This window comes from Mycetomoellerius zeteki, unplaced genomic scaffold (genome assembly GCF_001594055.1).
Source record: "Mycetomoellerius zeteki isolate Tzet28-1 unplaced genomic scaffold, Tzet1.0 scaffold85, whole genome shotgun sequence".
Lineage (NCBI taxonomy): Eukaryota > Metazoa > Arthropoda > Insecta > Hymenoptera > Formicidae > Mycetomoellerius > Mycetomoellerius zeteki.
The window spans coordinates 1,371,445-1,391,631 of record NW_017257883.1 but is presented as its reverse complement, the minus strand read 5'-3'; the positions used below and the strand labels follow the sequence as shown (position 1 = coordinate 1,391,631).

At 36.5% G+C, this 20,187-nt stretch overlaps 2 protein-coding genes across 2 annotated transcripts in view; one reads left to right on the top strand and one right to left on the bottom strand.

The window, feature by feature from the left end:
- LOC108730188 (uncharacterized protein YJR142W) overlaps nt 1–2,757 on the bottom strand; it is a 5,448-nt gene extending 2,691 nt beyond the window's left edge. Inside the window, exon 1 of the mRNA XM_018459740.1 lies at nt 2,687–2,757. The gene's annotated coding sequence lies outside the window, so the exon portion shown is untranslated. The remainder of the gene's footprint in view (nt 1–2,686) is intronic.
- A 98-nt stretch (nt 2,758–2,855) lies between these two features.
- Nucleotides 2,856–4,029, top strand: LOC108730189 (probable rRNA-processing protein EBP2 homolog). The gene is made up of 3 exons (XM_018459741.1): nt 2,856–2,924; nt 3,002–3,088; nt 3,191–4,029. The coding sequence occupies exons 1-3, from the start codon at nt 2,880–2,882 to the stop codon at nt 4,004–4,006; spliced, it is 948 nt and encodes a 315-aa protein (XP_018315243.1). The 5' UTR covers nt 2,856–2,879; the 3' UTR covers nt 4,007–4,029.
- Nucleotides 4,030–20,187: the final 16,158 nt, after the last annotated feature.

Here is a 20,187-nt window from a genome sequence, read left to right as displayed (position 1 = left end):
CCCCCCGGCCGCCACTCTGCGCTACTCGGACACCGCTACGCCGCTGCTCGTTCAATCGGCATATAACCGAGGACGGCCGAAGCGTAACGACCAAATGGAGGGAACGTAAGAATTTCGATTACAGAATCAAGCGGAATCGATCTCCCCTTCGTCGCGAGACTAAACTAAACGTAATCGCAAATTATTATTTACTTCAATTTCTTCTCTTGACCTCTCATATCTTCTCCTTATCGTTCTTTTATTTTCTCGAGAATGAGGGGTAGATACGAATTTATCACGGGTAATATGGCGCGCGAGCGCGCACACGGGTGTGTCTCGGAAACGACGCGGTCTTTTTCGCGAAGGTCTCGGTGAGTCTCGAACAGTTTTCATATCGTCAAGTCAATCACTTAACTAAATGATTAAGAGTACGGTCAATACTTTTATATCGCTGGCTTTTTTTTTTTTTTTTTTTTTTTTTGCGCAATGCGCGTAGCTGCTGAATTTGAGAGTCGACAAGGCTACTGCACAGTCGAATACAAAAGTATGTAACGCACAATTTTACGAATTTGCGCCATTGCGAGGTTTGCGTCTTTTTTTCATTTTCATCGCTTTCGGAAATATTCTACATGCGATTTTATCTCGAATAGAATAAGTTACGATAACGTTGAAAGAATGTCGTGATAACGTCAAAATGATTGAAATGACACTTTCAGTCTTAAATATTTTGGAGCCATTTTGATGTCATTTTGATGTCGCGCGATAACTTGTGTTTCATTTAGGATGCGTTTATTTATAAAATACAAACGATATCGTAACTGCATACATTCCCAATCCCAAAAAGAACAAGAAAGTCAAAATAATGTTAAATTGACGTTATATTAACCGATTATTAATAGAATTTATGTCATTTCTCTTGTCATGATTCGGTTAATATGACATTATATTTTGACTTTCTTGTTCTCCTTGGCCGCGTTCAACAGAACGTTTATTTTGCAACTGATCGAAAGTTTTCTTCGTGTTGATTGACTTAATTTTACTTTTAAACACCAAAAATATTCAAAAAGAGGGCTGTTCCACTTCTTACTGCACTAATTTCCAATAGCCTTCTTTTTTTAGTACTTTTTACTTTTTAATTGTCAAGAGTTATATTATAGTTTTATTTATTGGTTTGTATTGGCAGTTATCCAGTTGACACAACTAGAAGTAATGTATAATCAATATATTATAATTTCGCATTCAACGATGTAATTTATATAATAACCACTACGTGTTATATTATTACATTTATATTGTTGAGTGCGAAATTATAACATTGATGTTATGTTACTTTTAATTGATGTCCGATTAGGTATCTTGCACACGATTAATTTCGATTCAGCAAAAAAACATCTAACTGTACTTGTTAGTTTATTTTTTTTATAATTTTAGGTTTAGATGAATATAGTCTTATCTCATTGTCAGTGCCTGGTAAAAAATTTTTTATGCATGAATATATAAATATGTATAAACATACATAAACATATATAAATATTCATAAACATACGAGTATATATAATTATATATGAAATACGTCCATACGTGTTTATACATCCGTCTTTAGTTTGTAAAATTATTCTTTTTAGTGTACTAAACATAATAATAATAATAATGAAAAAACATCAAAAATAATTAAAAAAAAAATTTTTGCGTTGTTTGTTTAAGAAAAAATCAAATTTGGAAAAATGTAAAAGAATTACTCGTATATAGTTGAATGTAAAATTATACATAGTTATGTATGAGCAAATTTTTTTACATTTTTCAAAACTTGATTTTTTCTAAAACAAACAATGCGAAAATAGTCCCATTAATTATTTTATTTGATGTTTTCTCAATATTATTATCATTTTTACACTGAAAAAAGTAATTTTACAAAAGAAAGAAAGATATATGGACATATTTCATGTATAATTATTTATGATTATAAATATTTATGCGTGCATTTATGTATATTTATACATATTTATACATATTAATGTATAAAAAATTTTTTATCGGGTGAAGGAAACTTCCAATAGTTGCAAAATAAACATTCTGTCGAACGCGGCCATTTTTAATAATGTAGTTTCTAGTTTTTCTTATTGTTAGTATTATGTACTGCATTAGTAAGTAGAAAATTATAACTGCGCCGTGCGCCAAGTTCTCGAGAGTATAGATATAAAAGTTGAATATAAAATTTATCTATTTTCTTATCTGAACGCGTTTTCATTTTAAATTATTTTCACTTATCGTAAATGGAAATTAAGACACGTAATGCAAGTTTAATTCCTGATAAGTCGGTCTGTAAGGAAAACACGACGCGACTTCGACAATGCTTTGATTAGCATATTTTAACACAAATAAAAGTATTAATTCCTTTGTTGTTGAACATGTGAAAAGAGATATTGAATATCGGATATTACGAATCGTATAATCAAAAATTATTCTGCAAATTATTTTGCTGATTAAATTAATTAACATAATCAGGATTCGAGATAACGTTATAAAACAATTGATAAACAAAAATAATTTTCGACTGTGGAAGAAAATTCTCTTTGTATTAAATGCCGACTTGGTATATAAAAAAATGATTTTTTGACTCTGTTTTTACATCGCGATGTCTTTGATCGATAAAAATTTTGATTGAAAAAAGAAAGTATCTTCCTTTTGCTGATTGTTGGTATTTTACCTTACGAATAAATTTCCAGATTAATCCATCAGATGTCGCTAGAAGTATCGTCGAGAATTCGAAATCGAAATCCGTGGAGTTGGAGAGTGGCGTTGGCGACGTTGGCGTGTTGTGGCGTGTCGTTTGGTGTCGTTTAACATCACGTCCTACCGGTTAATTACGGTTGAATAAAGGTAATAGTAAATTATTCGCAATGTCAGAAACATCAGACTCAGAGTACAATTCGTCCGACGAGGAGGTGAGTATCACGATTTTGCGCTTATCACTTCATATCGTGCGCATTATAACCTAACCTCATTTAACACACGTGTCCAGCTACAAGAAGCCTTCGCGAAAGGATTACTAAAGCCAGGGCTCAATCTAGCGGTCGAGACGAGTGGCAAGCAGTCCAAGAATTGCGTCGTGAGTGATTCTTTTATCAGAAATTACTACAGTACATTTTGGAGTATATAAGTTACATATTTGATGTAACTTAACCTAACTTTTTCTGTAAACAAATTGTAGAGTCTCATGAAGCAAAAATTGGATGAAATAAAGCTGAACTTGTCATGGATCGAGAGGCTGGATATGGTAAATGCACTTGCACCTTTGGCACCAGAATTGGCGCTTCAAATGCAAGAGCAAGAAGTAAGGCGGGCTAAGCAGCTACAAGGGAATAAAAAGTTACCTCAATATAAGCCGTCTGAGGATCCTGTTCTGAATGACTTTCGCAGAGAGAACATGTTTCACCGTCAAGCTCAGGGTGCTGTTATGGAAGGTATTAATAAATTAAAGAAGTTTGGCATATCGACATTTAGACCGGATGATTACTTTGCTGAGATGGCCAAATCTGATGACCACATGCAAAAAGTGCGAGAAAATCTGATGAAGAAGCAGGTAATGACGCAAAGATCGGAAAAAGTAAGACAGTTGAGACAACAGAAGAAGGTTGCTAAGCAAATGCAAGTCGAAGCAACTTTAAAGAAACACGCAGAGAAAAGAAAATTTATGGAAGAGGTTAAAAAATATCGTAAGGGTATACGAAAGGATCTCGATTTCTTGGATGATAAGAAGAAACCGCAAGATAAATCTCAAGGTAAACCACATATAAATCGCAAGATAAATTCGAAGGCGCAGTTGAAGATGCAAATGAAGGCTGCCAAATTTGGTTATGGAGGTAAAAAGCGCCGTAGCAAATGGAACACGAGGAGCAGTTCGGCCGATGTTTCTGAGTATAGACGACCAGAGAAACCGAAAGAAGGCAGAAGAGGAAAAGGTGGAAAGGGAAAGCAAAGATTAGGCAAGAATCGTAGAATGCAAATGAAAGCAAAGAGGAAGTAATGAAGGATCTTTAGTCAGTAAGTATCACCAGTAATAATCATATCTTACATATTATATGTTATACATATGTTATATGATTATTACATATTGCGTTTTTTTGTACAAAATTATATGATAAAATAAATTACATGATGCTGTTCACTTTCCTGTCTTACCTGTCATCCAGAAATTTAGCGAGACATAAAAAAAAACACAAACGTCGGTGTCAATTTTTTTCGTAATTAGACCCGAATTTTTCTGCATTAAAATTTTATTCCAAACGCTGCGACATTCAGATTCATAAATGCGTCATGCAAATTATGGTATGGTTTGCTTTATTTTTGACATAATGGCACGATAATTAATAAGTGCTATTAAATATTTTATTTTAATAATAATCCTTATTTATTTATTACGCAGTTACTAATTTACTCAGTCAATGACTTTAAAATTAGAATTAAAATTTTATCGATCACGCGCATCACGCGAGTTTTAATTGAAAACCGCGACAAAGAATTGTCTCCCTTAAATTTCCGTCTGTACAATAGCGGGAAAGAGCGCGCCTCGATGCGAAATTCGCGCTGCAGAATTCGATCACCTAACACATGTCCTGCATTAGACAATCCGTTGTATGTACACACGGTGCTACACGCGTAGGATGCCGATTACATCGTCTATTACACCCTCCCGTGAATCGTGCGCACCGATACACACGTATGCGAACGCACTCTCGCGATGCTTCTCATTCCCCGTGCGAATGGTCCGCCGTTTCCGCCGGCTATCGATGGTTGCTCCATCGATAGATATATCCCGACATCGATAACGATCCGGATCTGTCGTCGTTCCTCTTGTAGGCCGGGTCTATCATTTGGACGTGCCTTGGCGAGCGCGGATTGAAAATTTTAGGGGTGCACCGTACGTGCATATGCAGGAAGCATACCTATATACTAGTAACTGGGTGATCTAGGAAGATGAAAAAAATTTATTCTATACGTGGGTTTACTATATAAATAAGACGAAATTTAATTCTGAGAATTAATATTTAAAAGTAAAGAATATTAGAATATCACGCTTTTATTCTGTCCTAGATAATGAAAGATTTTAGATTTCTGGTAAAATTTAAATAGAATCTTTGAATTAATTTTAAGATAAGACGTGCTTAAATTAACTTGTTATTTTAATTCTTGTCACATTGTCTAGTTGAAACGAAATGATATTATAAATTGTAAAAGCGTTATATCAAGTGATAATTATCAAACTTGGATATACCCATTTGGATCACCGGTACGAACGCGTTTCACGTCCGTTCGGATTGTCGAAGTACGAGGTGGTCCGCAGAATACTGGATAATACGTGTGATTGGGCTCTGAATGTATACAACTTGTTATTTGACGAGCGGAAATACCCCGTTGCGAGTTGCGTACAGAAGGCTCGGATCCTCCGTCCACGGACCTGCATGTACGTTATACGTACATATATAACACGTGTATTGCATTATGCAAGGTGCGCATACGTTGAGTGATTGTATAGCTCTCCAACTTTAAATAAATACATAAAAATAATACTTTTAAAAAATAATAACTATATACATATATTAAAGGACATAATTAATTATACTGCTAATTATATATAAATTTTAAATGAATCTGAAATAATTTCGGAATGAAATTTGACTTTTTAGTAACAATTTTGTGCAATTAAATTTATGAAATTTGTGCGCAGTGTAGAGAATTTACAATTTATACGCGGAAAGGATGGTTTTACTAAAATATCAAAATTTAAGTTAGGTTTAAAAATAATTTGGTTAAACCATCAAAATAATTACATAGGAATCTCAACTATAATGAGCAGTTTAGACATTCTAGCAATCAATCTGAATGTTCTACATAATTATTATTTTAATGGTTGAATAAAATTATTTTTAGATTTGTTTTAACTAAATTATATTTTAGCAAAATCTTTTTTTTTTCGAGTAGTTAAATTTAAAAACTAGAATATATTGAGTTTATTTGATTTGAAATAAAAATGGAAGGGTAGGTACATGAAATAAATTTTCGAAAACATTTTTTTTATTGCGTCTGCCGCGGGTTATTATATTCAAATCCCTGCAGTATTTTCTTCGATGCATCGTTCTTCGTTCCCATTGATCCGAGCGCACGAGAGTTCACTCTGGGAATCCGCTATCCGCGTAACAGCTGTTTTCGTCCCGGCTTTCGACGTGTTTTCACCTTTTTTGCACGGTCCGAATCTAGGCAATTACATACGTGTCAGGGGTGACGTGTGCGTGTATGTAATCGGTACGCTGTTGGTGCTCGGTTTCTTATTCTGTCTGTCCCTTCTGTCTGCATTTCGCGTATCTACAACGTATGCTCCATTTGACGCGTGTCCGAGAACATCCGTAAAAACGGCGAGAGTCTTGATCGCGGAAAATAGACGGATCGATAGAGGAGTCGACGGGAAATTCATTTGGCGGTACAGAGCAATGCGTCTCTAGTCTCTCAAATCGGAAATACGGAAATGGGCAGGGAAATCGTTCAATTCCTTTCTGTTCCTGTTCAAGATACGGATAAATTTGCGGACGTCCAATTCGGCCAGCCGTATCTGTAATCTGGATCGTCATATTTATAGTCGGGATATACATATACATATATATATATATATTTCCGGACTTGTCGCGATTTTGCGGAATAAATCCGAGGTCTTTTTTTTTATCCGTGCATTCGCGCGCGTACATATGCGCATATGTATGGAAACGTGTGGAAGGTATCCAGACGAATATGGGCGCATCTCGCGAGCAGATATTTGTATTGACGACAACTGCAGCGTGACACGTATCCTCCGTCGGTTGCTAATGGGCGAAATTTGTTTCGTCCATTGTCTGCGGGCGATTTGGCCGATTTCAAATTTACTGAAACCGTTACATATCGTACCTATTGCCGATTGTGCGAATGTATCTGTATACCAGACGGCAATGAGCCCACGGAAATGCGACACGTCGACGATTCAATATCCATCTCAATTATCCGTCTCCGATAGTGCTTCTAAAATGATCCTACATATTACAGAAGCGTGACGCTCTCGATCGCTTAATCGATATTCATTTCGTGGTTTACAGTTATTCGCTTATTCATTGGTTGCTTTATACATATAACGACTTGTAAAAGATTCGCACGTTTGGTGAATATTGAAAACTGATAATTAATTTTGGACTTTTTCTTGGCGAAATTAGATTGAAGATGTTGCGTTATTAAAGTACTTTTGTGTTCGTTTAATTTAAATTTTACGTTTTAATTCGCATATTTTTGCGAATTTTTATGAATTTTAATTTGGTTAATTCTACATCTCCTCTCCCTGGTAGAAATGTATGCAGTTTTTCTAGACATCCATCTAATAATTACTGTCTAGTATTACTGCATTCTCATTAATTGTAAAAATATTGCATAGGAAATAGACAAGAGCTTGATAAGAGTTTTATTCAATGACTGAAACAGTTTTCCTAGTAAAAATATATACAATTTGTATAAACACCTGTCCAATTATTGTCTAGTATGTGTAAATAGATTATTATTAGTTAAAATACTACTAATCTATTTGCTCTGTTTTTATTCAATAAATAAGTTCAAATTTTACGCATTTTTTATGCACAGTAAGTGCACGTAAGGCGTTACATTTTGGGATCCTAAGATTTCTAAGAAGTAATTTAACTTCTCAGTTACTAAATGAAGTTAATATAACTGTTCAATGATTGTTTAAAAAATGCATGAAATTTCTACTAGGGATATTGAATGAACGATTTGCTGAAATATTTTTATGTGGATATATGTAGATACAGATCTGAAAATAATTTTGTTTAATTGGACTATCAAAATAATCATATAAGACGCTCTTATGTAATTTGCTAGAATGTTAAACTTTTTGCAGCAGTGTTATCAATGCTTAAAGCGTTTTATATATATATAATTATTTTGATAGTTCAACAAAATTATTTTCAGATTTATGTGTGTATCCAGTTAAATTTTTAGATACTTCAGCAGAATTATTTTTCTATGTGCTGACTTTCATGGTATCACAGCGATTATACGATTGAACGGAGCGACCGGAATTCGCGCGGGTTCCTTTTCTCGCGGCGTTCTCGTCGGCAGAAGTAGCGGCCACGTGCTTTTCGACGTAGTAACGAGCTTTCTAGGAAGCGTAAAAATCGCTGTTACACGTGCATGGATGCGTGCGTGCACGCGCGTGGCCCGGGATAGTTTACGGGGAATAATACAGTTGCCATGGTAGACGCGCCGCGCGCGCGGGGGATAGTTGGCCGTAGGGTACTTCTGCGTGCTCTCGCACGGTGTGTACCATAAAGCTCGTAGTAAATCGACTGTGCAACCCGAGCTCTCGTGTTGCACGCGTGGAGTGAGAAGGAGAGACGGCAGAGAGAGTACAGCGGTGGTGCAATAAGAGGCGCGGAAAGGGGTGCGGGATGCGGGGCTGCCGCGGAGAGGGAGATGGGAAACCATTATTGAAATGCAGTAAATGGCCGTGAGTTTCAATTGCCCCTGGGTGCTTCCACTATGCCCTGCGAAAGAGCGTAGCGTAAGAGGGGTAGAGGAGGCGGACAGGGGCAGGGAAAGGCGCCCCCTTTCTACCCGCTACCCCTTGCTCCCGCTCCCTGCGCTCCCCCCGCATGACCCTCTCCGCCGCGCCGCGGATGGGAGAGAATTACGAGCGTTCGCCATGATTCCGCCCTTGTCGGCATGCGAAAACATACGGGATCTATTGCGACCGATAGTCGTCACGGTGACGATCAATGCGCTTCGGCTCGTCCTTGCAGAGCTGAACTGAATTGTCCTTAGAAGTGCCCCTCGAATCTATTCACCACGATTTGTTTTGACATGAAATCTTGACGTATATTCAGTGAACACTCCCAATGTATACATAGATGTACGCGAATGTCCAACTGGTCTGAGAATAGCTATTGTGTAGTCGCGCTGTACGGTAAGGAAGAACTTCTTCTCGAAAGGATAAATCGCATTGACATTTATTTTTAGATACGCTTTCATACGCGCCTCGTGTATGTATTCAAAAAGCAGCGTTTGACGGAAATGTCGTATAGCACACAAGGGTGGAATCTAAATCCACTCTACCGTTCTCTTTTTTTATTATGGACTCTACCCGGTATGGATCGATAGCGTAGATATATGAAACTTTTCAAATTATACGTAAACTGCTTTTACTTGCAAGCATTGTAACTTTATGTAAAAATAAACTCTCTTTCGGAATACATTTCACATATTACAGATTTCTCGAATAGGGCACGTATTATGAAATTATTCAGAACGGATTCTGATCGGAAATAGTTCAGTTATTCCCTAGATTTCTATTTCTAGGGAAAACGAAATAATTCCGATCGGAATCCATTCCGAATAGTTTCCATAATGCATACGTAGATTGCTTCTTTCTGATTTCTCGTTATTAACTGTTTATTATTTTTATTAATGCTTAAAAATGTAGAAACTGACGATATTTAATGCGCTGGATGAAAAAACAAGGGTTGCGCTTCATTGGCACGTAGTCACATTCTCATGGGAGCACAACAGGCACCAAAATGCGAGCGTTAGGTAACACAGTCAGAGAGACAAATGCGATATCGCGTCTCATACCTATATCGGAATTTCAATGGAGTAGATGATATTCGGCGATTCGCAGACGCCGGTAACCAAATTGGACCCGTGTGTCACCGGCATACCAATAAGCAATGTGCCGAATACTCAACCGTAGGGCTTTATTTTTCCCGAGCATGGGTCATTCGTTCGCGAGCATGCAATAATTCGCTTGATCTTGCGAGCGTCATGCAACGCGATGTTTTACCTCTGATTAATATTCAGAAATGTTACTTCGATCGATCTGGTGCTCTTGATTGGATTGTAACACGCATTATTCGTCGCTGAATGCCGCAGAATATCGTTTGATAGATTTTTTTGCATATATTTTTGTTTAAAGCAAACGAGCCGTAATTTCGTGCAAAATATTTATATGCTTGACGTAAAAGATTTCAATCAGCTTGGTCGGAACCGTAATTTTAATCCGTGCGCGTTTACATACGTAATTAAATTAAGCCGCAATTATTTGCATTTTTAATTAATGGCTGTGTTGGAAAATATTATTAACGACCAACGCATTGCAACCTGCGCAAACGCAATTCTGTCTCTTTTACGTTGTGATTGATTTTTATCTGTAAAGTTTTATATATATCTAGTATTTTGTCAATAAAGAGTTATATTTAGAATCAATCAAAGATATGTTTCGCAAAGAAAAATCATATATATTTATATTCAACGAAAACAAAGGAGAAAGTTAAGTTATGGCTGTTTTTCGGCCAAAATGAAAAAGTTCCGAGATGTATAAATTATACATTATATTAAACGACTACTCAAGTGGAATCGAATGGTATATTGCTTATCTTGGGGAAACGTCGGGAACATGGGAGAAATCGTGATCAAAACAAATAAATCTATCATATTTATGCTACGCATTTATTGATAAAATAAAAAAAAGTAAGACAAGAATTGAATAATAAGGATTGTATTATTTAAACACGCGAACGCTTTTTTTTTAGAAGATAAATTCCTCAAGACGTATGATTTGACGCCATAATTGTATAATGCAATAAGATATAACTATTGTATTTTCATTGTGGCACTATTTTGTTATAATCTGAAATCTCTATATTATCGAAGGCGTAGTAGAAATAGAATAACACAGATGTATATTACTAGATACTTTTAGGTCTACCGCACACAAAATTCCGTAACAGTGACCGTAAGACGTAAACTTAAGCCGATAAGTCAATCAGGATATTGCTTTAGGTTTATATAATTTAACGGAAATGGAAATAACAGTAACAGAGTAAACTTATCCATAATCTCGCGAATTTCAACCGGTTGAAACTCTTATGGATAAGTTTACTGCTATTTCTATTTCCGTTAGATTACGTAGATCTAAAGCAGTATCCTGATTGGCTTATCGGTTTAAGTTCTTAAGATTACTGTTACAGAAATTTTTTGTCGGTGGCGGCCCTTAACGCTTATGAAATCCTTGTTGTTTATTAAAAAATAAGAACAAATGATGGGGGGTGGTCGCGAGCGTTATGAACGTCAAGTGGAACACAGTCCTAATGAAAAACATCATCATTGTCTTTCTTAATACTTTTAATACCTTCAGTATGCATTACTATCATATATTCTGAAAAAATGTAGTATTTATTGAAAAAATTTTATATAATCACTTTTTTAGATCTCTCTCTAAATCTAAGAATTCAAAATAAATTTTCCCATGATCCTGATGTTTCCCTAAAATAAGCGATATACCATTCGAATCCCCTTGAGTAGTTGTTTAATATACTTATAAAATTTGTACATTTCGAAACTTTTTCATTTTGGCCGAAAAACGGCCCTAATTTAACATTCTCCTTATATCAACGGCATTATTGATAATTAGCAGTTTAAATTATTATAACATTTCACAAAAAATTACGATTCTGATTGAAATCTTTTACGTCAAGCACATAATTATTTTACACAAAATTACGGCTCGTTTGCTTTAAACGTAAAATTCACTTCTCTACTTTTATCAAAAATAGAAACAGATGAGAATTAGTTTCTTGATGATTTACATAGGTCCTTGCTTTCCCAGCAAAAATTACAATGTCTAGACAGTAATTCATTGAGACTTATAACTTTCATATAGAGCTAACGAGCGCTTAATACCGGCGCTTTACTTTCACGAGAGTAATCATGTCGCGCCATCAAAGAGACGCGCAATAAAAAAGAAGGCAAATATCAATACAAGATATACCAGCGAAGGAAATGAACGATGAGAAGGAAGTTGAGCGGGGTCGAGAGGTCGAGTTTCATCCTCCTCTCTCTCTTCGGGGTGTGTCGCATTGGCAGGAAAATAACTCTTTGTTAGGACGATCCTACTAATAATGGAGTCGATATTAATCGTTTGCGCTCTTCTACGGGAAAGCGTTCGGACCCGCTCATTCGTTAACGTGGGCGGGTAAATACGTGAAACGTATCCATTACAAGGCAAAGGGTGGGAGGCCCCGTTATTATTAACCGCGCGGGACGCCGTCGACAGACAGATAGACAGTTGCACGTATTTGCTGCAGGAGCTCATTACGCGATCTCGAGGGCGTAATTTTTCTTTATAAATAGCCGCCGTGAGTTCGGGGTGGGAGAGAAGGGGAAGAAAGGGACCTACCGAAGGAAAACCGTTGGGCTGTGACGTATGGTCGGCGTGTCGGCCACGATAAAAACTTTAACTGGCCCGAAAGATGATCCGCCTCGTTTCGCCCGCGGCAACTAACAATAGATCGCTCTGGTTCCGTTCGTCTCCTTCTTTTTCCGCTCCTTCGTTTATTCGAGGCTGACGAGGTTACTACCAAGCACGCGAATTTTGACGTTTTGTTTCTAGGTCTGTCATGTACACGAGTAATTCGTTGGAAGGATAAAATAATAATAATTTTTAACATTAACCCAGATTTCTCATCTCAATGTGTTTTATGAATATCTCGACTTTATTCTTGTTTAAGCAGACATTATTTGACTTTTTATCATTTGACGCGACGAGATATTGGACGAGATATTTCTTTCATGTTATCCAATATTCCTGTCTCTTATCTAATATGCAAGCTCTGTTATTTTTAACTAGTTTTCGCTATGCAAAAATGTAATCGTTAAATATTACTTCATTTTAGAAGAACAACCAAGAGAATCATATAGGATATGCAGTGTATTTGAAATTTCTGCTCATCCAATTTGTATTGCTCAAATCGTCGCCGTCTCTCACTGCGGTTACAAAAGTGTACAGTTACGAAATTGACGTTCCAATTACACCGCAGTCGAGTACAGCCGTAAATACCTTGTCAGTGCTTCTAGCTATTTTCTTTCGGTTCGGCTGTCATGTACGAACTATTTCGCTTTCCCTCTCTCTCTCTCTCTCTCTCTCTTTCTCCTGCTTCTCTCGCGCATGCTTGCGTTTACATGAAGGTAATGAAGATAGAGGAAAGTCGCCGATACTGACACAGGTCTCCTAAAGTGACACCCCCTTATTTCTCAGAAACTAACTATTGCACTTTATTAATACTAATAAAATCATGATCTGTTTAGCTAATTAAAGAAGTATAAATACTTATATATCATAATTCGTATATTTGTAGCTTGTTTCTATACCAAATCAGCTAAAAACGAATGCGAAAATAAAATTTTTACGACTTTCTTTTGCAAATTGCGTGGTTTAAATAATAATGACTATATTAGTGATAATATTACGTCATTTTAAATGCTTGTAGTTTCCTAAATCAGTTTTATTCATATTATTTTTTCTCTTAGTCTTTTCATAATACGATTTTAAATTTAAAATTGAGGTACAGCGTAAACCGCCACACCTGTCTGTAAAACAGACCATGAGCTAACTTAATCCTTATAATGTGCTTTATAATGTCAAATAAGTCTAATAAGTCAAATAAGTCTGGAGCTGAAGGCAATTGTGCATATGTGGAAAAATTCTTGAAAAACTTTCGCATTACATATTTGTATTTTGCAGAACAGCATAAAATAAATATGCATATAATTCAATAAAAATGTTTTATAACGAAGTGAAAATATTCTTGAAAATCTTATATACATTCATTTGTAGGTACTTTATACAGATAATGCTTGTAAACTAAAAAGAATATGAATACTTAGCATTACTGCCTACTGTGTCAATTTTGGAGTCCATTTTGTCAGACGCTCATTTTTGCTTACCTTACGAAAAAATTAATTATTGTAAAATTGCAAACAGTATTGTAAAAATTGCTTATACTATCTGATAGAAGACACTTTTCAGTTAGTACTTACGTTTTTTAAAGTTTTATTTTTACCTTTTGTTTAAGAAATATTGTCTAAAAACAAAGTGGTATGTCGATATCGGCGATTTTCCTCTAATATTAAACACGGAATATTTGATAATCGTTAATCGCAAACGCTAATGAGTTTCCAATTGCGATTCTGTGCCATCAATGCGATTGACTGATGTAAGAATATCTTGTCTCTTAGATCGTCTGTTATATCGATTATTTGATTACACGATTTCTTTCTTCGATAAATATCCCTTTGGATCTTAAGTCGTTTTACTCACTTGATGATTTGATTTCTCGCGAATATCACGCATGTTGATTTATGAATTCGGAGTTTTAGAATACCGGGAGCGACGTGAGTGTATCTGACAGCGGGCGTTTACGTTTAATTGCGGAGAGCGGCGGATTGAAACTTTTTCCCGTACCACCTGTGTCAAAATCGTTTAAATCCTCGAAATCTGATTATTGTGTAAACGTAGTACGAAAAGTTTCGCTTTACGTTTCCCTCTCTTTCTTTTTTTGTAATATCTCGTTGTAAACGTATTGACTAAAGACAAATATTTTGAGAAACTAGAAAGAATTTTTGTCGAAATAACGGTGGTTTATTACGATAATAGCAATACGTTATTAATAGAATTATCGTGCATGGAAAGAATGATTTTACTGAAGTATCTAAAAATTCAATTAGATACAGACGAGAAAATAGTTTGTTTGAATCAATAATTAAAATTAAATTAAAAAATTTTAAAAATTAAAAAATAAAGTTATTTATTAGGAAACTCAAACACGACGAGCAATGCTGTCAGAAATTTTAACATTTTAATAACTAGCTTGAGCGTCCTACATAATTATTTTAATAGTCTGATACAATTATTAATTTCAGATCTATATTTAGCTAAATTTTTAGATACTTTAGTGCAAAATCGTTCTTTCCATGTGTTTATCGTACTTTGTGTAAACTGTATACCCAGACAGAAAAGTAGTTGGAATATGGAAACAGAAGGGTGCAATCGAGATTACGTTCGCGCTTTATGTTGCGATAGCGTAAGCAGCGTTTCACGGTGTTTCGTTGCGACGATAAATTTCGGTCTTCCATCGTAATATTCACGACAAAATGGTGCGGAAATGCCTAGGTATTTTGCAACGATTGTCGGTGTTGTTTATCAGGTAATTTCACGCGCGGTGAAATTGTCTACTATTACAGGTCACTTGCACGTCTCTTTAGATCGAACGCGGGAAGAATACACTCGAATACTGGCTTTTACGTGGAAGAGATTCCGTTTCATTAAGATTACGCGATGCAATGATATTTCCGTTTCTCACTGGGATAGAGACATTTAACTGAAAACTATAAAATTACAGAATTCTAGGTATTCGCTACGTTATACATATAGTAAAGTGATATTACCAAGAGGTAATGGTAATGTTTATTCCGCCTTTGTACATAGATAATCTAATGACACGCTAATGCATCCGATAGCTATCGACTCCATTGATCCTTTCATCAGGCCGCATCATTGCCTGGCTTTTCAGCATAAACTTCCCGGTAGAATAGGTTTTTTCCGTGAAACAACTCCTTTACATCTATTATGTATGAATCTGATACGCGGAATTGATTTCCATGTTAAAAACCGCCTGTAATATTCAGTACGCTACGTTAGCCCTTTAGGGTACCAATTTGGTGTAACGTGCGTTTCAAATTCATGCATGAATAATAGATCCGTGTATATACCCATCTCGTCGGCAGTGCCTATATGCGGGTTGGTAAACGGGCGACTGCTCATTTCTTTTTTCGTCGATACTCTATCCGCCTCTATCTCGGCAAAGTGAAATTAAAACTGCGGAGTTCGCTGGTTGCGCGGTCACGCGATTTTTGCCAAAGGGCTATTCGAATATGACCAACATTTCTCGATTATTAAACTTTAACATTGAATCCCCTGCGCGATATGTCACACACTCCGCCGTTGCATCTAGATTTAGACATGTGATTGCTAAGTAAATTACTATTCTGTGAGAAACATTGACGTATTATATTTTATATTTTAAAAAAGATAAAATATTTTATTTTACGTTTCTATATAAAGCAAAGTAAAATTCCATATTTTCGCGTATCTTTGTTCGTTTACATTTTTATAAATAAGTGAAATGAAAATACGTGTCACAATATGATTTGTAGTTACAGCGAGTCTGAATCAAATTTTAAGGTAATAGCGGAATTATTATTCAAAGGTACCAAAAAGGAGACGAGTCTCTCTGATTCTTTTTCGACTTTTGCATCGTCGACCGTACCATTTTCTTTCGTTTGGAGAAATATGATTCTTCGGTGCGCATTGCAGCACTTCGCGAGGCGACAGTTAAAAGAGAGTTTTGTAACTTCTCGCTCTTTAAGCATAATAGAGGTTGCGTACCGTTGAACTCTTTATTGCTACGAGTGCCGGCATGTGCCATTAAGTGGAAATCTGTTTCGAGTGCTTTCGCTCGAAATTGATATACGACACAGCGACTGGCAACGCGGAAAGAAAAGTACGGTGTGCTTTATTCGTTAAGTGTTGCTTACATTCAGCAGAAAATTTGTGTCCAGGAAAGCGTATATCGATAACAAAAAAATAAAAATAATAAATGTTTCGTGTTACGAAACATATTATATCTGTCCAGTAAAAACTACAACAGGATCGCCACAAAACTGAAAATCAGGAAAATGTCAGGGAATTTTTCAAAATTTTCTGGAAAATTAAAATTCTTAATTTTAAAGAAATTTAATAATACGTACATCACACCTTCGCCATTTTGGAATACTATCAACTTAACAATTAAATGCTAGCAGCAACGTTAATAGTAATTTACATTGCTATGCTAAATTGCTCTCTCAACAAAATATTCGACGGTTTCCAAATTAGGACGAAAATACAAAAAAATTTCTAAATATTATTGAAGACATTAAGGAAAATCATGAAATTTTGTTTAAAAATCAGAGAAAAATTATGAAATTTTAGGATGAGAAATTATGGCATTTCTGTACAAATCTCTGTGCAGGGAATGTCTTTAATCAACTCAAATTTAATAGTCTTTCTTGACGTCAGACTGATTGATCATGAGAATTTATAAACAGTTGGCAAGGTGAATAAAGTTTATAACATTCAAGTTAAATTCATAATCGTGTAAGTAATTTAAGTACTCGTACGCTCTTCTACTTGCCTCGCCTCGTTGTAGAATAGAAAAAGACGTAAGTACTCTGCGAATTATCTCAGATAAGCGCGAACTTTACGGATCACACGGCGTCGAGTACCGCGTTTGCAGACGCTCCTTGTACCGAAAGTTGGCTCACCTCCGGATAACTAACTTTCGCCTTTAAGACGCGCGAATGTGTACATTAAGACCCTTGTACATAAGATACAGCTCAACCATACCTCTCTCCGGCCCGATCTCGCTTCGTGCATCATGCATCAGGTATCTTCCCCTACCTTCTTCTGTAGGGGAATGAGTCGACCGCGCCGACTGATACGGTGGTACTTCCTAATTAACTCTCTAGATTTCCTTGCACGTCTTCGTTGCAGTGTCATTATCCTCGCCCCCGAAGCCTCATAATGCGTCTCTTGTACGCTTACCGAGCGCGAATTATATCGACCGATAGCGGCCTTCGTGATTACATAGAAAGAATATTTTTGATGATGTGTCTAAAAATTTAGCTAGATATATCCTAGATTTAAAAATAATTTTGTTGAACTATCAAAATTATTATGTAGGAGCTTAAACTGGTTGCTAGACCAGATAAAAGTTTTTGCAGCATTGCTCATTATGCATGAGCGTTCTACGTAATTATTTTGATGTAACAAAATTATTTCTAAATCTGTATCTAGCTGAATTTTTAGAATATTTTAGCAAAATCATTATTTCCATAGTAATAGCTTTTGAATTAATATATAATACGCTTATCCGAGAAGCAAAAACACGTAAACAATTTTTCATAGATATTTGCATAGTTTTTGAATTGTAAACGATTAATAAATATATTTTTTCTAGATAAATGAAACAACGAATAATAAAATAAAGTCAGTTGTAGTACATAAAGTGGCACGAGTGTTTAGTACTTATTTTTTTTAAAAGCAAAATGTTACATAAATTTTTTTACAACTACGACGTCTCGGTTATAAGAGACACGATTTAAGTACGACGTAAAGCCCAAGCGGCATGTCTAAAACTCCAGTATGACCTCATTGAAATGCTCGGAAGTACGCGATTCAAGAAGAAGGAAGAAGAGGAGGAGAGGGATGGTGGAGCTTGATTTTCCACATGATGAAGAATGTCCGAGGATGTTTGGTATTTCCAACATAGTTTCCCATATCCGGATGGAAAGTGAAGTCGCCTGGGATGGCCCTCGGGTCGACGATGTCTGACGGACGGTGATCCCATGAGCGTTTCACCTATCGAAGTGGTTTCATATCTGGCAACTTTAAAGCCGCCGTCAGATGTAAAGTTACCGTTCGCTTTCCTCACTTCCTCCTCGCCCCTTTCTGCTTCTGCCGCTCATTAGTGCTGGTATATCCGTCGCTAAAGCATATCTTGCTAATAAATCGCGAATATTAAACTTTACGCACATGATTGGAAACGAATTACGCCCCTTGGGCAATCTTTCCTTTCTCGGCCCTTTCGCCGGAAATTCGCGGATCGCCGAACCGTATTCGGATTTGTCGAAATTATTTCGTCGTCGATGCCGTATACCTATAATACGAGCCGCGCGGTGCCGCGAGCGCGAATTAGGCACAATCCCGGGGTATTACATTGCATAATTACATACCCACTTCATTATTGCGTACCAGGGGAGAGCGAGCCGGACCACGCGCCGGACCCGGGCCAGACCAGGCCAGGCTATGCCAGGATGGCCGGCGGTTAAACCTTGGGCTTGGGGGGATGAAAATTCAGTTCGACGTGCAATCACCGAATTTCAGACACGTGTACGTCAGTAAATTGCCGCCGATACGGAAATATCGGATGGATGCATGAATTGCGAACATGTGCGCGCGCACGAGCGTGTACACGAGCCGAGTTCGCCGTTGCGATTATATATTTATATACGTTGGGGATTCGATTACACGGGCACTCGGCTCTCGCGTCGATGACGTTGAACGTTATAATTTTAACAGATAATAAATAGCCGGGGTTGTGTGTCCTGCGCGCGCGGGCCTATCTGAATTCAGCGTAAATATTCATGATCGCAGTGCGTGTGCGTGCGTATGCACCAGCGCGAGGATTATTGCCGCGGATGAGCCGCGATGGCGTGCGTGTTACGCGTATATGCGTCTGTTTTAAGCGGCCTAACGTTTTTCGCGAGTTAAAACTATTGACCGGAGTACGCGTGGGTGTTACGCCCCTGCGAAATTGTGGCACGTTGGCGGCTCTAATGCGCGCATTTCCAACCCTGCCGCGGATAATACCGGCTTTCGCTGCGAGAGAACGTCGATCGACGACTTGTGGATTACCTCTTTCCGCATATGGCACGCCGCGACAGCCCTGTGTTAATGCGATTCGTCATCCTGACGCGTGCGTACGTTTTTTTCCGCACTTGACTTCATACACTTGTTTTATCAACTGTATACCATCTTTGAAATGCTCGAAAGTACGCGATTTAAGGAGAAAGAGAAGAAGATGGACCTAAGAACTCTGCACTCTTACAGAAATCTAATAATGTGGCCAATTTATTACTGAAAGACAGTAATTAATTACTTATTTGATGTGTTAACTCCTTCAGACCCAGCGTACTTTATAATCAAATTTAAAGACGTTAAAATTATTTAACGTTGAAATTATTTAATTCTTTCGAGATCTGATGTTCGAGACATCTGAGATCTGATGTCTATAATAATGTAGGTATATGTCGAAAAAATAGTTGAAATTTTGAAAAAAATTAATTGTTTAAGTTAGTTAGTTTATTAATTAAAAGTTAGTTAATTGTTAAAAAGTTATTTATTTAAGTACTTCTGAACTGAATTAAAAAAAAATTTTTTTAACATGGTTTTATGATAAAATCAAATCTGAAAAGGTTAAAAATATTGAACAACAGTATTTCAGTATATTGGTCAATATTAGATTTCTATATAAAGGGTAATGGCTTTAAAATGATTACTGAAAGTCGCTTTTCAATTATAGATCCATCCTAACGTTTTCACATTATTATTTTGACATTATCATGACTTATTCTGTTCGAAGATCTCAAATAGAACACACAAATAATATTATAAAGACATCTGCATGACCTTATCACTTATTAGTTCATTTTTAAGTCAAATATGTCAAATTGTGACTTTATTATGTT

Bases quoted from the DNA above. Each gene is read 5' to 3' on its own strand.
- LOC108730189 (XM_018459741.1), top strand. From the start codon at position 2,880: ATGTCAGAAACATCAGACTCAGAGTACAATTCGTCCGACGAGGAG. The intron at 2,925-3,001 runs GTGAGTATCACG...ACACGTGTCCAG, and splicing joins ACAATTCGTCCGACGAGGAG to CTACAAGAAGCCTTCGCGAA. The intron at 3,089-3,190 runs GTGAGTGATTCT...AACAAATTGTAG, and splicing joins AGCAGTCCAAGAATTGCGTC to AGTCTCATGAAGCAAAAATT.